At 53.7% G+C, this 15,071-nt stretch overlaps 1 protein-coding gene across 5 annotated transcripts in view; it reads right to left on the minus strand.

The window, feature by feature from the left end:
• LOC144720101 (E3 ubiquitin-protein ligase pellino homolog 2-like) overlaps positions 1 to 15,071 on the minus strand; it is a 69,720-nt gene that overhangs the window by 11,769 nt on the left and 42,880 nt on the right. For all 5 annotated transcript variants that reach the window (XM_078596584.1, XM_078596586.1, XM_078596585.1 and 2 more), the window contains one exon: positions 3,896 to 3,997. In XM_078596584.1, the coding sequence (XP_078452710.1) occupies positions 3,896 to 3,997 (102 nt within the window). The remainder of the gene's footprint in view (positions 1 to 3,895; positions 3,998 to 15,071) is intronic.

Here is a 15,071-nt window from a genome sequence, read left to right on the forward strand (position 1 = left end):
GGCACACGCTCGAGGAACGGAGCACATTGCGCCTGGATTTTAAGGCAGATCTCTTCTGCATTCTCAAATCGACTTTTCACGGAAAACAAGATAAAGCATCGCAGCGCTCGCACAGAAACACAACGACGAGGTAGACAAAGCGGCACGGCGTGCGAAGCCAAATCCCCAGCACGCCAGATTGCGAGATCCAAAACACGTTTGGAAATGAGGCCAGCAATTTGCGAATTTAAATCAGCCATGCAACCCTGCTCGGATAACTTTAGACGTCCTCTAAAATGCACCGCAATCGCCACCAGGCTTTCTGAGCAACGCTCTCCTGGTTTAGGCACGCGCCATTTCCCCACCCAATCGCTTGGCATGGGCCAGCCGAGTTGAAAACCAAAAAAGCACCCGTGGAATTGTTCCAAATCGCAGGAGGTCACCGGATTTGTCCGTCCGCAGGCCCCTGCCAATGAGATTGCCTAGGATCTGCGGTCGCGGGATTCCAAAGAGGCTGGCGGGCAGCAGGAACGCGTGCACTGGAGAGCCGCGACACGGTACTCGACCGTGGAAATGGTGTCTGGTCACAGGGCAAACCCGCAGTTGCAATGATTCACGGGCATCCTCCCTGGAAGCACGCCGCAGAAATCGAAAGAATTCGCATCTCGTTTGCGAGCGAAAGCCATCGTCGCCCGCGCGTGGTTATCGATCGGCTGTCCGTCACGTCGGAGCCGATTCCATCAGGGGGCCGGTCTCCCTGCCGCAGGGGCCACGCGCACAATGTGCCGGGGATGGCGGTAGCTTTGCAGGGGAATTCCCACGGCTCTTTTGGCAAGCGCCCGGCAGCCCACGAACAAGAACCAGCTTCACTAGGAGCTAGCTAGAATGCCACAGGGTAAAAATTCTAAAATAACATGAACTACTGCCACACCAGTCCTGGAGAATACCGGTTCAAATTGCACACACACACACTTAAAAAACGAGCGTGCCATCAGATTAATCGGTGTTTAAATAATGAATCAAAGGACTGCGTAAGGGTCCACGCCGTGTGTGCAGAAACTCTGTCACGGGCTAACGACGACGAGAGAAAGCGATGTTACCAAAAAAAATAAAAAGATCCCCCACGCTGCACAGCGGCCCCAGAAAAAAAAGTGTAATCCTGCAAGCAGATTTTTCTAAAATCTATGTTTCGTTGAGCTAAGGAAAAAAATAACGGAATCGTTATTCAGGTCTCCAAAGGCCGCAACAACACCGTGGGGGTTGACTTCACGTGGGGTCCACGATCAAATGTCGAGGCGGCAAATCGAATCCATCGCGGGACCACACTCCTACACGGCAGCAATTCTCAACCACAGTCAGCCCGAGCGGCAACCAGAGGAAAAATGCATCCCCCACAATCGTGGTGGTTAAGTGTGTATACTAGAAACAAACACATTCACAGATCCTGATCGTCATCAGCGGTGTATCCGCGGTGCAGTGCAACTCGGCTGCCTCGTGTTCTTTCCCATTTTGACAACCGCCGTTATTTTTTCAACAGATTTAATTGACTACATTCGCACGGTTGCCAGTGCACAAATTATTAATGCCAGCTGCAAACGTCGTATTAAGTACAACACGTAGCAGCTATAAAGTGTGCGCACATGCACAACATACAGTGTGCGGTATGTCTTTTTGTGTTTTTACTTTTTAATGATGTGCTGCAAAAGACGCTCACAGCACAGGTCTACACATTCTTGTGGGGGAAAGGCAGCGAGCGTTTATGATGTTAATGCGCAGCCCAGGGCAACGCACAGTTGTTGTGGATTTGCGGACGTCCTGATTGCTCCTCGTGAGCCACAAATATTTAATTTCGGGGTTTTTTTTTTAACAACACAATCATTAAATTTAAATTAGAAAATTCTGCCTAACGAATGGAAGGGGCTCATGTTGAAAAGTTTAGCAAATGCACCCCCCCCTCCCCCAACGCTCTGGTGCCAAGTTCCATACGACTAACGTTGCATTGATTTTCAATGTCACGCGAGCAATCCGAGCGACAAAGCTCGGCACGGGTTTGGGCATCGCGGCTCTTAGCCCTGTCGCCCGGCACCGTCAATGTTTGCGTCCATCGCTTGCCAGAGCCGATTGCCATTGCCGAAAGTCATTGACTCTCGCCGCCGATGCACTTGTGCCGGGCCTTCAGGCGAAGACAGCAACGACCCCGCAGAGCCGACGGCTCTTACTAGGCCGTGCGACCCAGGCTTCTCCGACGGAGAGCACTGACAGACATTCGCGTCACCGGGAGACGACGCGCCCTCATCACGTCATGGCCGTTTCTCGATTCGTTGATACAACGGTGACATCGCGGCACTACAGTGACGCACTGCCGATTCTCAAAAAACATTCTCTCGCCATATCAAAGGCGTTTCCCGTAAGCCACATTGGCACCCGCGGCTACGGTCTCAAGAACAAAGCTTCCCGCTCAGCGTAGGACACACAGCCTGGGTGCTTCTCTGCAAGGGGCTGTTTGTTAGTTTGTTTTGGGTTGCACGAGGCAGCGAATGGCCGCGTTGTCGCACGTAACACCGGGACGGCGGTGAGCGTGGCGCACCGTAGCCAACGCCTCCGCGCCGCCGGCAGGGCACTGCGGCATTTCCGAGCGGCGCAATGGGTGCCAGTCGCTATGGGTGGCACCCGTGTCGGCGGATCAGGTGACCTGCAGCCCCGACTAGGAGTCGGCGCCGAGGGCTCCGGCTAAGAGCGAGAGGCTAAAAAGTGAACGGCTCAGCGCTGCCGGATTACGGCTGCAGTCAAGGGTTACAGTTTAACAGTCAAGGTTATTCGTTTGAATTAGGGGCTAACGGTTTCTCGACTGAATGACCACTCGGGGTGATATAATGTCCTGGCAAACGCCTTTTGTTTTAATGATAGTGACAGGTTATTTAATTAGGACTCATAAACACACAGGAGAGTTCTACATTCGGAAGCTTGGCCGGTCCTTCGTGAGTGCTTTGCACGTGGGAACAACCCTTCGTATAGGGGGAGGATAACCTCACACTTATGGAGAGAACACTCAACACGCACACACAGATGGATCAGGAACCCACTTTCTGTACTGCATTTCTCCTGGCCACCTCGCAGTCCACTGGGGGTCTTGCAGAACACGATCTCCACATGATCCAATGACCCGACCTCCAACGCTCTCTCCATTACAAGCGGGTGCATGCCACACATGCGTTAGAAGTTAATGTTAGAAGCTACAGGCGGGGGCCAAAGTGTGTGCTGTTTAAACAGCCTGTGTTGGGTCATGGGTCATGAACCGCACATTGAGGTCGTGCGCGTGTGTGCGCGTGTGTGCGTAGTGCTCGTGTGGGGAGCGGTCGTGTAGCGGTTAGCGCTACGCTGCGCTATGAACCCGGCAACCCGAGTTCGATTCCCGCTGACGACCAACACCAGTGACGATTATTTGAAACGGTTGTGAGCCTCCCCTGGGTCGACTCAGCTTCAAATGAGTACCTGGTGTGGTGTGTAATCATCGCCACTGGGGAGACAAATGCGGTTGGGCGTGGTGTTGGCTACCCACCCCCTCGTGTGCGGCTCTGGCTCACTAGCAGCACTTGCCCCTACCGTCTGTCAAGGCTATAAGGGGGGTGATCTCTGTATTTATAGTGGTAGTGTAGGGGTTAGCCACACTGCGCTATGAACATGGCGGTCTGCAGTCGATTCACAGCCATAGAGAGCATTAGTGACGAATTATATCACAACAGGTCGACTCAGTGTTGAATAATTACCTGATGCGGTGTTTCAACACACAGCGATGGGGAGCCTACAACACCCGCAGTGTAACTGGCTACACTAACCCCCTTGCCCCAACAGTCAACGCAGGCTGCACGGGGGATCTTTGTCTTTGCGGTGGCGGTGTTGGCGGGGGTGCAATCACCTGGAACATGTCGGTGTCGGCGTCGTGCGTGTACTCCACCACGACGGTGTGGTTGCGTGACAGCGTGTACGAGATGCTGTGCTGCTCCTTGCTGCTCACCGCCTGTGTGGTGGCGAGGGCAGAGGGGAGCGAGGGTGGAAAGGGGAGGAGAGGGGAGGGGGGGACGAGGGGAGAGGGTGAGAGACACGCACATGAGCTCACAACAGGTGTCAAACGGCAGCCTTCAGCACCATCGCCACAGTGTGAACAAACATCGAGCTGCAGCCTCTGCCGAACATCCATCAGTTGCCCGACTCGTCAAGGGCGCTCACGTTCCGCCGGAGAGCCGAGGGCTGGGAGGGGTAATCCGTCTTGCATCCCAGGAGGACACGGCTGGTAGCAGTAGGGGTTGACTGGGACGACCCGAATCAAAGGCTACTCCAGAAGCTATTTAATATCGTGCTGTTAATACGATTAAGAGCAGTGCAATGGGTAGAGATGAATTAAGGCACGGTTAATATTTTTATTTGCGGGTGGTAAAGTGAGAAGAATTTTAAGCCACGCGCACATTAATCCAACCGGTTTGGCCGTGCAACAGCACTGCTGTATTTACGAATCTGAAAACGATGCTAATGGTGCGCGCGGCTGCATATCGCACACCTATTTCCACCGTAGTTACGATTTTCTTGGAACGGGCTTTGACGAGCCACGGCAATTAAAGCTGATTGTGGCTTTTTGGCCCAGACAGATCTCACGCTCGCAATGCGTCGAGCAAAGCGTGGCTGTGGTTCAACAAAGTATTTGTTTCGGGCAGCCGTGTGACAGTTCAGCCTTAAAATAAATACATCGAAGCTATTTCTGCTGGTCCTAAAGCGGCTATTCTGAACGTATGAACGACGCTGCCAACGGCTTACTGGGGAAGGGGAGAGTTGGGGGGGGGGGTTCGTGAAAATCGTGAGACCCCCCCCCAATCCCCCCCCCCCCATCTAAAGTACCCGCGACCACCCACGTGCTCGTGTCTTCCAGAGGAGGCGAAACTCTCTCCCACCCCCTCCTCTCTCTCGCCTCTCCACACGCTGCAAACCCCCCACCCCACAATCCACGCGGCGGCTTCGCGAGCCCTCCGAGAGCGACGTTTAATAATGGGGTGGATACAAACGCAGACGGAAACGCCACACGAGCAAGACGCGCTCGAAACGAACGGCGCGACGCCTCGCCAAAAGGCTTTGCTTAACCAAACACGTAGGCCATATTTATAGACTCGCGTACGAGTGATATTTGTCAAACATTTTGTCAAGAAAGGTGGACGATTTGGCCTACTCGCCCGTGGTCGGGTATTTGGGTTAGCGAGCGTTGGCAGCCGACAACCCGGTACACAGACGACAAGTGGAAAAACGATGTGAACGCCGTTGGGGCGAGCTTTATTAATTACACATCTCCTCGCCTGTTGCCACAAAAATTTAGAGCGTTCCCTTAAATGATTGTTTAACCATCGATTTTAATCAAGATCTGGGAACAATACGCGGCATAAGTTGCTCCAGCAGATCGAACGCTTTTAGCTCACGAGAACCCATTCATCCTTAAACATGTGACTCAACTGTACGGCAACTGTAATCCAGCCACAGAGCTGAGCTAAGCTACGGTGTCCTTGTGTAATGGGGCAACAGAATGTGGCACAGACTGCCATTGAACTCAAATAGCAAGGCTTCGTTTAAAATATTTACATAACATTTTTTTTATTTGGTATCTTTTACCGCGAGGCACCGCTCAGTCTTACGGTCGATTCACCCCACTTATATTGATATCGCGAGGTCGCCGCGACTGCCGAAACAATTAAAATGGCGCAAAAAATAGGCAAGAAAATGCGTGTTGATCGCGCACTCCGGCTAAAAATAAAAAGGCTTCAATTAACAGTCGCAACTAGGAGAAGGGGGAAAAACATCGACGACAACTAAAAACAGCACAGCACGTGTGGCCAGGAGGGGCGGGGGGGGGAGACTAGGAGAGGGGGGGCGAGCGCGCAGGGAGGCGGCGTTTATCGGAGGGTGCTGCGTACTGGGATTCCACGAGGGGCGTGGGAAACATTCGCTTGGTAAATAAAAATAGATTTCAAAGCTGCGGAGTGGGGAGCACTGACGGGGCTGGAAGTCGGAGATGTAATTGCTTGCCTGAGCCACAGCGACAGGCGATTAACCCCTCCCTCGCTCACAGCCACCGAGGGCCTCGCGAGGGAGGGCAGGAGGATGGAGGAGTCATCCCGGCGTGTCTCCTCCTTCGGGCCGCTGCTTTGCGGCCACCCGGCCGCTGTGACGCAGCGCCGGCTGAGAAAGTTCTCTGCTGCGCAAGAGCCGGGGCTCCGACCGAGTCTTGATAAACAATTGTCCCGGCACAGTTTTAGCACCGCAGCAGCAAAGGCTGAGAGGCATGCGGAAGGTTTAAAGGAAGCTTTCAGTAAGCACGAGGCAACATAGCTGATGTGCTCAAATAATTATTGCTTAAAAATAATTATTCCACGTGATTTTTTCAAATGTATGTTTAGGTTAAAGCTTTGCCATATGTTCTGCTGCATGTGTAATGATTTTTTTGGCCATCATCCCAGTGCCCCCTTAAAATCACATTCTGTACTCTGCTGCTAAAAGAATCAATTTCAATTAAATCTGTTTTTGTACAAAAAAATACTGTTTGCCAAATTCTGAACTAAATGCTGTAGGTTTAGTACAAAACCAAGATTCGTATCTAAATTATTTATGCGCTCTCCTTACAGGCACTGTAACGTGCAAAATCAAAAGCTTATGTCGTCCAAAAACATAATTTGCGAGATACTTTTTGCTTTGAAGATTAAACAAAAAGGTGAAAATTCGAGGACTGTGCACGGCAGAGAGAGAGAGCCCAGCACCGATCGTCGCTCGCGCAACACAGCAGAGCCATCGCTGGAATGTTCGTGGCAACGTGCACGGGGCCAGTGCAGCGGGGACAGCTCAAACGTGGCGAGGCTTTCACCTGCTCTGAACCAAACCTCACCTCTGCTGCCCGCTAAACATCTCCTCAGAAGGGTTGACACACACGCGGTGAGCACAACGCACCGCCACCGTCGCCCTCACGCCCGCTTTTAGCAACGTCGCGGGTTTTTTTTGGGGAGGGGGGGGGTTGATGGATCACGCTGAGACCGTCCCACGCAACGGGCCCACGAGGCGCCCGCCGCTGCCACTCAGTCACGTCTTGGTGCCAACTCGCGCTCAAAACGACAGCGTATCTATTTAACGATTAAAATAGTGGCAGCCGCCCCCACCCCGCCCGCCATCTCAACTCGGTGACATTTCTATCCGAGCCATACAACGGAGGGTTGCGGACACCCCCCGGTGGTCTCGCGAGCTGCCCCGACACCATTCTCCCCCCCTACCCAGGTGACGAGGAAGAAGAATGGCTCCCCATTACGTTTGTTGAATCTGGGGGGGGGGGGAGAGGCCCCCGACCGTCCGTCAAGACCGTGGTCACGGCGTCGCGCCCGTTCCCTGTGGTGACGAGCTCTGTCGTGCGGGCGAGAGCTAGCCCCATCAGGGGAGTTCGTGCTCTCGTCCCTTTACAATTTTGACCGATAACCCCGCAGGGCAACTCCTCCAACAGCTTGGCTCCCCCCCCCCAAGCCCAGAACGCTGGCATCTGTTTTGTAGGATTATCTGCTCCTTGAAAAACCCCCAAAGGGTTTCCTCAATGCAGTCGAGGGGAGCTCAACCATCACGACCGGTCTTTCCCTGCGATATCGGAACGAATTGTCACGCACGTCGCCTTCCAGCGGGTCCCGGTCGTCTCACGAGCTCCACTGCAGCGCTCGCACGTGGAGCCTGGTCCGTGGGACAAACTCGACCGAGACTGCCGCGTGTCGCGGGACTCCTCTGCTAACCCCAGGGACCCCTCTGCTAACCCCAGCGTGATGCGCGGCCAGGCTGTCACGGCCTCGCAGCCGCTGCCACAGGGCCTGCGGCATCAGCCGCCTATCATTGGCCCCGGAGCGCTTCTTCGGAGGAGCCATGGCATCGGGAAGCCCATGCCACGCTTCTCCCTGCCTCTTCTGGGCATGGTGGCCTCTCTCTCTCTCAGGCACCACCGCTATCATCTTACACGGCCGCGGATTTTTGGTGCCAAATCCGGAGCCTCCGCATGCCCTGCCCTCGAGCTCCCGCGCCGGCAGAGCGCGACGCCGAACGTGCTCCTCGCCCCGTCGAGTGCAGCGAGAGCACAAGCGCGGACCGCCGAGTTTGAGAGACGCTCCGCACTTCACGGTCCTCACTGCGAGCCCAGCCACCGTAGTGTATTCCGCCCAGCGGCAATGTTATTAATTAACCGTTTCTAATCATTTCAAATTTTACTTTTACGCGCCTAATGGCGCTGCGTTAGCCGCACTGACTGCGGGTAGTGCCCCTACTGAAAACATGGGATTAATTTCTAGATCCCAGCCTAGCCTACAGGGTGAAAACCCTGCCAAAAAAACACCAAGTGTTGCAGAAGCACCATAAAAAAAACCTCTGGGCACCGAGCCCAGAAAACTAATACACTGAGTGGAGATGGCGGACGGGTCACGTGATGCAGGCAGAGTGGGAGCGGGGAGGGGGTAAGAATTATATTATTAAATGAATACGAATTTGGTTTCTGGGTGGCCGGCACGAGGATGAATGTTGGCGTGTGGTGGAGTCGGCGCGTGTCGGCGACCGCCGTACGAGTGGTGGTAATACGGCAAATTGGATGTTTACCTGTCCGTAGCGATTGTTTTTGTGTTGCCCCTTTGTACGCACGGCACTTTCTCCGGGCACTCGTGTCTCCTCTCAGGTGCAAAGTACTCAATAAAGGATTTTTGCCACGGCGTGTCGAGTCGAACCTTCTTGAATGCAAGTCTTGAGATTTCCTGGGCTAAGTTCTGCCGTGACTCGTGTCAGCTGCAACCTTCTGTGGAAGGGTGACAGTGCTGCAGCAACTACGGGGGGTTAGAACGAGAGTGAGAAAGTGCTGCAGCGGCCGCAGCTGTAGGAGTTTAAGTGGAACAAAGTCTAATCATAATGGATGTGTCTTATATCGGCATGCATTGAGATTATTTAGATTATTTTGGTGCTATAAACGTCTAAATGATGGGTCACTTTGTTGGGCTATCATTTGTGGTGAGGTCGCTTCTGAAAAATAAATTCATACCTCAGTGCCTGGTAGGGTGGGGATGGGTTAGTGGTACTTGTATGTGTTAGGGTGATTTGTTTACCCTTCTAGTACTTTGCACGACTCATGTTTTTGTGATGTTTATTGTTGTAATGGTCTGATCCGCCCCTACTGGACATCTGCGACAAAGAGCTTCATAGCTGCCTGTAGGACCGCACAGCAGCGGGTAACATAAGGATGCACGCTGCTGCTGCTGCGGTTACTGCTGCGGTTACTGCTGCTGCTGCTGCGGCTGCAAGGCAAGACTCCGTGTTCTTGATACCAAATTAAATGGAAGCGGCTAATCCCAAAATAAAATAAACCACGGAGGCGCGCGGGCGCTTTCAACGTGGGGCACTGTGACAAGAATGCCGCGCATAAATCACTCTTCCTACAACATTCTCGCATTTGTGCTCCCCTAGAGAGGACATTACTCAGCGGCCAATGTGCTAAAGTGAACCGTAAACTACAGCATGCAAACGTGGCTAATGTTGCCGTTTGTGCGATGGCGTCGCTTAGGCGGGCGGCCGCACCAATGCAGATTTGCGCTCTAAGCAACCTGATGCCACAGGCTTTATCGGCAGACAACCGGCCACAGAGACGGGCACTGGGAGGCCAGGCACCAAGGTTAAAGTCACAGCTTGTGTGAAGCCTCTGCCTCTCTCGCCGTCTCGTCAAGAGGCATGGAACCGTGGCATTAGGTTACGACCCGTAAGTGTTTTGACTCTGCATGTGTTAAATTGCACAAACTGGTCTATTCAAAAGGTCTCATTAAGCCAAACTTCAAAAAGTTTCTGATTATCCAACATTAACGACTAATGCTGTGTAATAATAACTTTTTTTCTCTGCGCATAATAGCAAAGCACACGTCCTTTGGACGTGACTGGCCGTCCATCCCTCCCAGCCAGCCAACAACACTTTGCATCTGATATCGAGTCCTGCCTCTCTCCACGAGTCTCTTGCCGTACATCGCAATACATCTCAATGTCTCGCTTCGTCTCTGTCGGTCTCTCTATTCCTCCGTTCCCTCCTCCACCTCTCTCCCTCCCCGTCTGTATTCCTCTCCTCCCTCCACTGCATCCCACCCTCTTCCCTACCACCTATCTCTCTCACCGTTTCTCTCTCTCACAACCTCGCTCTACTTATTACCACCTCTCCCTTTCCCATCTCTCTTGCCACTCCATAATCCTCCCTCCCACTGATTCTCGCATTCCTTCCCCTCTCCCCTCTTTGTATTTTGCTCTCTCTCTCCTCTCCATTTTACACCCTTTCACGCTCTCCCGCCTCTCTTCTCTCCATTCCTCTGCAATCCCCTCCTCCCTCCTCCATCTCCCACCCACACCCCCCTCCCTCCATCTCCCACCCCCCCCCTCCATCTCCCACCCCCCCCCCTCCATCTCCCACCCACACCCCCCTCCTCCATCTCCCACCCACACCCCCCTCCCTCTATCTCTATCTCCCACCCACACCCCCCTCCCTCCATCTCCCACCCACACCCCCCTCCTCCATCTCCCACCCACACCCCCCTCTATCTCCCACCCACACCTCCCTCCTCCATCTCCCACCCACACCTCCCTCTATCTCCCACCTACACCCCCCTCCCTCCATCTCCCACCCACACCCCCCTCCATCTCCCACCCACACCCCCCTCCATCTCCCACCCACACCTCCCTCCCTCTATCTCCCACCCACACCTCCCTCCCTCTATCTCCCACCCACACCCCCCTCCCTCTATCTCCCACCCACACCCCCCTCCCTCTATCTCCCACCCACACCTCCCTCCTCCATCTCCCACCCACACCCCCCTCCCTCCATCTCCCACCCACACCCCCCTCCATCTCCCACCCACACCTCCCTCCCTCTATCTCCCACCCACACCCCCCTCCCTCCATCTCCCACCCACACCCCCCTCCATCTCCCACCCACACCTCCCTCCCTCTATCTCCCACCCACACCCCCCTCCCTCTATCTCCCACCCACACCTCCCTCCCTCTATCTCCCACCCACACCCCCCTCCCTCTATCTCTATCTCCCACCCACACCCCCCTCCCTCCATCTCCCACCCACACCCCCCTCCCTCTATCTCCCACGTACACCTCCCTCCATCTCCCACCCACACCCTCCTTCTCGATTGCATTTGCGGGAACCCTGCAGGGTGGGGGGGAGGGGGTGGAGGCGTGACGTCAGTAAGACAACACGAACCCGGCTAGACGCTGTGGGATGCGGGTGAAGCGATCGAGCACATGTGCACGGCGACGCCACTGCCGCGCACGTGCAACTGCTCGCCAGCCAGGCAGACAGGAATCCAGGCAGGAAGCCACACAGACAACTTTTTTTCCCCCCTACTATAGCAGGACAAGTCAATGTTTAAGAAGCAAAACAAACGGTGTACCAAAATTTACACAGAGAAATCAATGCACGAATGCTGGCAGGTTTAAAATTAATTCATATTGGACATTATTTTTTAATTGTATGCCAGTTATAATCTGATTAAAATATTTCAAAAGCCTCCAAAATGTTGCACATTGCATTGGCTATAACAACTATAAAGTCCCTTGAATGTCCTCAGCCCTGCAGCCAAGAATTATTGGCAGGGAAACGCTCGCCAATATTTAAAAATGTGTCCATTCTCTCGCTGGCAAAACCTTTCCAGGGCTGCAAGTAATTTAGCACTCCTCTTGCAAAACTGTTCCGTCCATCGGGAAGAGAGTGGCGGAATTTGTACGTTTGTTTCGGCAGTGCAATCGCCATTGTAAGAAAACCCCAAAGCACTAGCCCTGAAAGCAAGGTGATCCAGTATCGATGTTTACACAGCACGTCTCAGGCCACAGCCCAAACACGTGGGCAACGTGCCAACAACAAACGAATGCCCGTGCCGTCCACGCCACTGTACTCTTTCTCAAAACACCTCTTCTTTTCAAACCGTGTAACGTAGAAAAAAAGCAACAGCGTTTATACTCCCTTTGGGGCGAAGCCTAACAAAGGGAGCCCCCCCTCTCCCCATTTGTTTTCTCTCTCACAGAATCTGTCGAAGGCGTATGCATGAAGCCCGCCGCCGATGCGCGCTGTAAGGGGAACAGCCATCCTCCCCTTCCCGCCCGTGGGCATGAAGGGCTTCTGCCTGCTCCTCCGCGACTTCCAAGCCTCCCTCGCCCCCAGCATCCCTTTAACCCCATCACCGGCCGCGCACGCTGCGCTCTTCGACGCCCTCGCCTCTGCCCCCGCCCCCTGCAGCCCTACCCCCCCTGCAGCCCTACCACCCCTGCAGCCCTACCACCCCTGCAGCCCTACCCCCCCTGCAGCCCTACCCCCCCTGCAGCCCTACCCCCCCTGCAGCCCTACCCCCCCTGCAGCCCTACCCCCCCTGCAGCCCTACCCCCCCTGCAGCCCTACCCCCCCTGCAGCCCTACCCCCCCTGCAGCCCTACCCCCCCTGCAGCCCTACCCACCCTGCAGCCCTACCACGTGAACATTGATTTCCGCGGGCACCTCTTCAAGGGGGCGCGCGACGACATCCCGAGCGGCGCTTCTGCTCATTCGGCGCCCACGCTGCTCAGGACGAAATCGTCCAGCGCACGTCAGTCGCCTGGAAAGACGTGGCGACTACGGGAGTTTCTATCATTCACCAGACTCTTCCACGCACGCACGCGCGGGTTTAGAGAGGCAAGTGTTAACACCTCTGGCTACGACAGAGTGACGCGGGGCCAATTCGGGGGCTGTGACACGGCGATACCGGCCCTGAGTGCTATCGCTGCTGAGCACGAGGACCAGAACCTCATTTCTTTCTGTCACTACTTGAAGCTTTTCATGTCATTGCAGAAAACCGGTGAATTTGTTTTACTTATCTCTGCCCCGCTATAACAATACATGCCCCCCATGCCCTATGATCTGGACAGCCCTTGTACTCAAAGCCATTTGTAATGTGCTGAAGATGGAATGTGTATTTGCAGCAAGCGCAGGAACGTGGGTATCATTGTGTGGCTGTTGATTTAGGAGTGCAAAATACCGCTTTGGGAGAAAGGCGCGCAGCGTGCGAGCCAGCGGTGGAGGACCTTTACCGAGAGCCGTAAACGTCACGGTCACGGCTCTTATTCAACCTTTGTGGCACTTCAACGCTTGCACTCTTTCATTGTTTTTATTTCTCCCACTCGAGATGAGGTGGCTCAAAGAAAAAATTCCTGACCAGAAGATGCAGGCTTCTCAAACCTAACCACAGCTGCATAACATTTTCAAAGGGCATTAGTTTTTTTGTTTGTTTCTATATAATTAACCATTAAGCAGTTAAAAGCAATTTTCCAAAGCTTACAATGTGCTGTTCACCTGATCTCTTTGGCAATGCCAAGATAATATTTTAAACTGCCACGGCAAGACGGCGGGGCGGCTACACTCAGTTTGTCATGCAGTCCAGGCGCATAATGAAGACGTAACGACAACCAAACTTTCGGGAAGTGCATCCAACGCCACATTTCCCACTGCCGGTGGGAAACCTGCCGGTCTCGCTTCACAGACCGTCCAACCTGCTTGGGCCTCGCCAGCACGGCCCGACTCGGGCGCCCAGCCCCGCTTGCCGTCGTTCACCCCCAAGCGTGCGGCACTGTTTCACCCGGGCCACCCGGGGAACCCAGTAGTGATCTCACGGGGTCAACGTGGAGGAGAAGAGAGATGCGCCATCAGCGGCCCTGAGCAATAAGTTCGGGGACATATTAATGTAAAAAAAAAATTGGTAGAGAATTAAATATTAATAGATATTATCCTAGGGTAGCCTGCCCTTATACAATCCTAGGGGGCTAAGGAATAGCGAGTGGCAGGAGGGAATGGTTCAGAATCATTCCAGGACCGACGAACCAGCTTGGCAGTGGTTGTGGGAACGTAGCAATGACACTCTGGGCGTGACCTCAACCCCACTTCACAGATTAGCGCATCACTCCCGCTCAGATGACCTAGATATTGCACGTTGGGTGCGCACGTGCTGTTTGGTAAGTGTGGCAGAAGTTGGATTTGCCGTTTGAAAACTGTTGTTCTACTCCACCGAAAACAATGACCCTCTGCCTCGTGTGCCAGCCTATAACATTACAGCCTCGGGGGGGGGGGCACATGGGGTTTCCAAACCACTCGGCTGCACGGCAGGACGAAGCGAAATAATGCAACCGACTGGCAGTGTTCTCTTGGAGCTCCTTTGATTTTGCTCATAAATCTCACGTGACCACAGAAGCCTGCATCCGACTGACAGCGCCACTGGATGCGACTTTGCAGGGTTTTTTTTTTGCTCTTCAGAGACACTTTAGTGAGGCGTCTGACATCGCACAGAGGGCTTAGCGAGCAAATGGCAGATGGCACGCCATGTTACATGCACAGGTGACTTTCATATCCATCCAAAACAACTTTAACCCCTTCGTGCATTACGCAACCTGCTTTGATGCAGGCACTGGGGATGGAAAAGTGGCGCAACGATTACCGGCACTTCGCTATTAACCCGGCAACCTCAGTTCAATTCCTGGCCAGGGTGAACCACATTTTGTGTTCTCTATTTACCAACCTACGCTGACCAGCGTGCTGAAGTTATGGTCAAGCAAACCTAAATGGCCGCCACGGAATCGGAAGTCCTACATACTGCAGCTAAATCAACAAAGAGCTTTACATACTTTTTTTATCAGGAACGATACACGTTACACATGCCTGTAACTATGCAATTCCTAAACGGACCTAACCCTCCATTATGTGCCCGCAGTGGGTCACCTACGGTGGCTGCTCCAGCCACCGCACTGCCCGACTGTGAAGTCACCGAGGCTGTAATGTTTTAAGAGGGCGCCGAGCCCCAAGGCTTGGGACAGAGCAATAGTCTCTGCAATTTCTCCACATTGTAACCCGGTCGATGGTTGCCCATTCCTATTTATGTAAAGGGGAACCATCAATTAAATGGAGTTTCCCCAATGTCGGAAGCATTCACCAAAATGTTGTAGCAACCAAAGAAAGCACCCATGGCTGTTTTATTATTCCTCCAGCAAACCAGCTTGCAC

Source organism: Lampetra planeri, chromosome 7 (genome assembly GCF_965212315.1).
Source record: "Lampetra planeri chromosome 7, kcLamPlan1.2.h2, whole genome shotgun sequence".
Classification (NCBI taxonomy): Eukaryota; Metazoa; Chordata; class Hyperoartia; order Petromyzontiformes; family Petromyzontidae; genus Lampetra; species Lampetra planeri.